The sequence below is a fragment of the Trachemys scripta genome, chromosome 1 (assembly GCF_013100865.1).
Source record: "Trachemys scripta elegans isolate TJP31775 chromosome 1, CAS_Tse_1.0, whole genome shotgun sequence".
NCBI classification, from domain to species: Eukaryota; Metazoa; Chordata; order Testudines; family Emydidae; genus Trachemys; species Trachemys scripta.
This window is the reverse complement of record NC_048298.1, coordinates 343,286,073-343,288,690: the sequence shown is the minus strand read 5'-3', so window position 1 is coordinate 343,288,690 and position 2,618 is coordinate 343,286,073. Positions and strand designations below refer to the sequence as shown.

Here is a 2,618-nt window from a genome sequence, read left to right as displayed (position 1 = left end):
ATCAGATGTGAGAACATATTGGTTTTAGAGATGACTGGGTCACAGCTGACAAGGGGAGGGGAAGACAGGAGAAAGTGACAGGGGCAGGGCCTTGGGGAGAAGACACACAGCAGGGTTGAGGCTTGACAGAAGAGGTGAGGCAAGATTGCAATTTCAGGGATCCAGCTACAAGCAATTAGAAAAGTGGCAACCCAGTGTAGTGTACATAGATTGACTCCCCAGTTCATCACATTGACACAGCACAGTAAGGACAGGAAAGAGTTTAATGTCTCTCTGTCTGTCCAGTCAGTGATTCAGGGAAGAGGCCCCAGGACCATGCATCAGCCAGCTCTGCACAGAGCTCAATCTGAGAGCCAGAGCACAAGGAGAAAATGTTTAAGTCTCTTTATGAGTAAAGAGCTGGAGCAGCCTGTCCCGGATCTGTTTGGTCCTCACCCCGTAAATGATGGGGTGGAGCACGGGGGGCACCAGCAGGTACACACTGGCAAAGAGAACGAGGAAATGCAGTGGCACATTTTGGCCAAACCTCTGTGTGAAAGAGGAGAAGAAATCTGGGATGTACAAAGCAAAAATGGCACAAAGATGAGAGATGCAGGTCCTGAAAGTTTTGAGCCGGGCATCCTTTGTGGGGAGGCGGAAGATGGCCCGGAGGATCTGAGTATAGGACACGGCGATAAAAAAGATATCCATTCCGATCACAGAGAAAAGATGAAACAGGCCATAGTAACTACTGATGCGGATATCTCCGCAGGCTATCTTCAGCACAGCTATATGTCGACAATAGGAGTGGGGGATGATGTTGGTTCTGCAATATGGCCACTGCCTCGCCAATAAGGGATAGGGTAATGTGAGTATGCCACTGCGCAGCACAACAGCCAAGCCTATCTTGGCCACAACAGAGTTTGTCAGGATCGTAGAATGTCTCAGAGGATTGCAGATGGCCACGTAGCGATCAAAAGCCATGGCCAAGAGGATACCAGACTCCATCGCTGAGAAGCAGTGAATTAAGTACATCTGGGTGAGGCAGGCACTGAAACTGATCTCCCTGGAATTGAACCAGAAGATGCTCAGCATTTTGGGCAGGGTGGTTGTGGATGTGACCAGGTCAGTGATGGCCAGCATGCAGAGGAAATAGAAAATAGGCTCGTGGAGGCTCGGCTCTGTCTTTACGATGAAGAGGATGGTGAAGTTTCCCAACAAGGCTATGGCGTACATAGTACAGAAGGGGATGGAGATCCAGATATGCGCTGTCTCTAGGCCAGGAATACCAAGTAAAATGAAGGTGGAGGGGTTAGTGAAGTTGGTTGTGTTGTAATCTGACATGGATTAGGCGAGAAGGTGTGCAACTCTGAGACATAAGGGTGTCTCCTACATGTACCGTAGGTTCCCCTGACTTTCTGTGTGTTCCCAGGATCTCGGGTGATGGTCGCAGTAGAAATCCCTGAATAGAGACACAAAGTTAATATGAGACACTGCATGCACTAGTGGATGCTGTTCTCATGGCAGAAGCAGATTGATCACTGTTCACAAACTGAAAAATTACATTTTTATTATTCTGAGAAAATAACTATGAACAATTACCCTACTAAATCCAATTCCATATTTTGTGTTGCTCCCTGCATTAATAATTTCTACAGTTTGTGGTGGAGGAATCTTAAGAGGCACTAGCAGAAAATACAACTGTGGATATTGGTTATACATCATTGTTCCTTAATGAAATGAAAGCCAGGACAGGGAGTCCATACTGTAGGGAGATCCCCATTTTTCCAGTTGCTCAAAACCTGACAGTGGAAAAAACCAAACTTTTGGGAAGACATTTGCTGGAAGAAACATCCCAACTAGAACATACCTCAGGGAAAAGACCTGGACGCCATTGATAGCAGCTCAAGAGAAACACCTGTTCATTCACAGCAGTGGACAAAACAAAAGCAATGTTCAGATCCTTAATATATGCGATGGAGAATAACATGTTCGGGATATGTATTTAGTTTTGGTCACGCAGTCATATAGCATATTTAAAAGGGATTTCAAAACAGGCTCAGAGAACGGGGGATGCCATATGCAAATTTGAAGAGTTTGGGACTCTTTAGTTTACGTAAGAGACAAAGAAGGGAGCATATGATATAGGAGAGGAAAATAAAAAATGAAACTGATTTACATTCAAATGGACAGTTCCCAACCAGTCCTATCTATAGACACTTAGTGCTCCAAGAGGACTAATTCCCCAACACTGAGTAAAATTGTCAGCAAAACTGATTGGGAGGAAAAAATTAGACAGAAAAATATGAATGAAAAATAATAGTTCTTTGATAACAGTTTATTAGATAGCAGAAGAATCATGATTCCACAGTCAAAAAAGTGAACAACTTTGGGTAAAAACCCAGTTCAGTGGTAAAATGAAGGCAGCAATAACATTTAACGAAGAGGAAAAAGGGAAAACAGATATCCAAGAATAGAGGTCGGAAGTTATGAAAATTCATAATGGACGTTAAGACATCAGGGAACATCAGGGATATGGATCACAAAAAGGACGTTATTAAATATGTTAATGACAAGAAATCCTACAAAGTTTTATGTGAATGTCTGTGTTGAAAAAAATATTAAAAAATAAAGGAAAA

The 2,618-nt window shown here is 43.4% G+C and overlaps 1 protein-coding gene across 1 annotated transcript; it reads right to left on the bottom strand.

The window, feature by feature from the left end:
• Window positions 1-375: 375 nt before the first annotated feature.
• Window positions 376-1,323, bottom strand: LOC117873026 (olfactory receptor 52E4-like). The gene has a single exon (XM_034762004.1). It carries the CDS (start codon window positions 1,321-1,323, stop codon window positions 376-378), a length of 948 nt encoding a protein of 315 aa, XP_034617895.1.
• Between the last annotated feature and the right edge of the window lie 1,295 nt (window positions 1,324-2,618).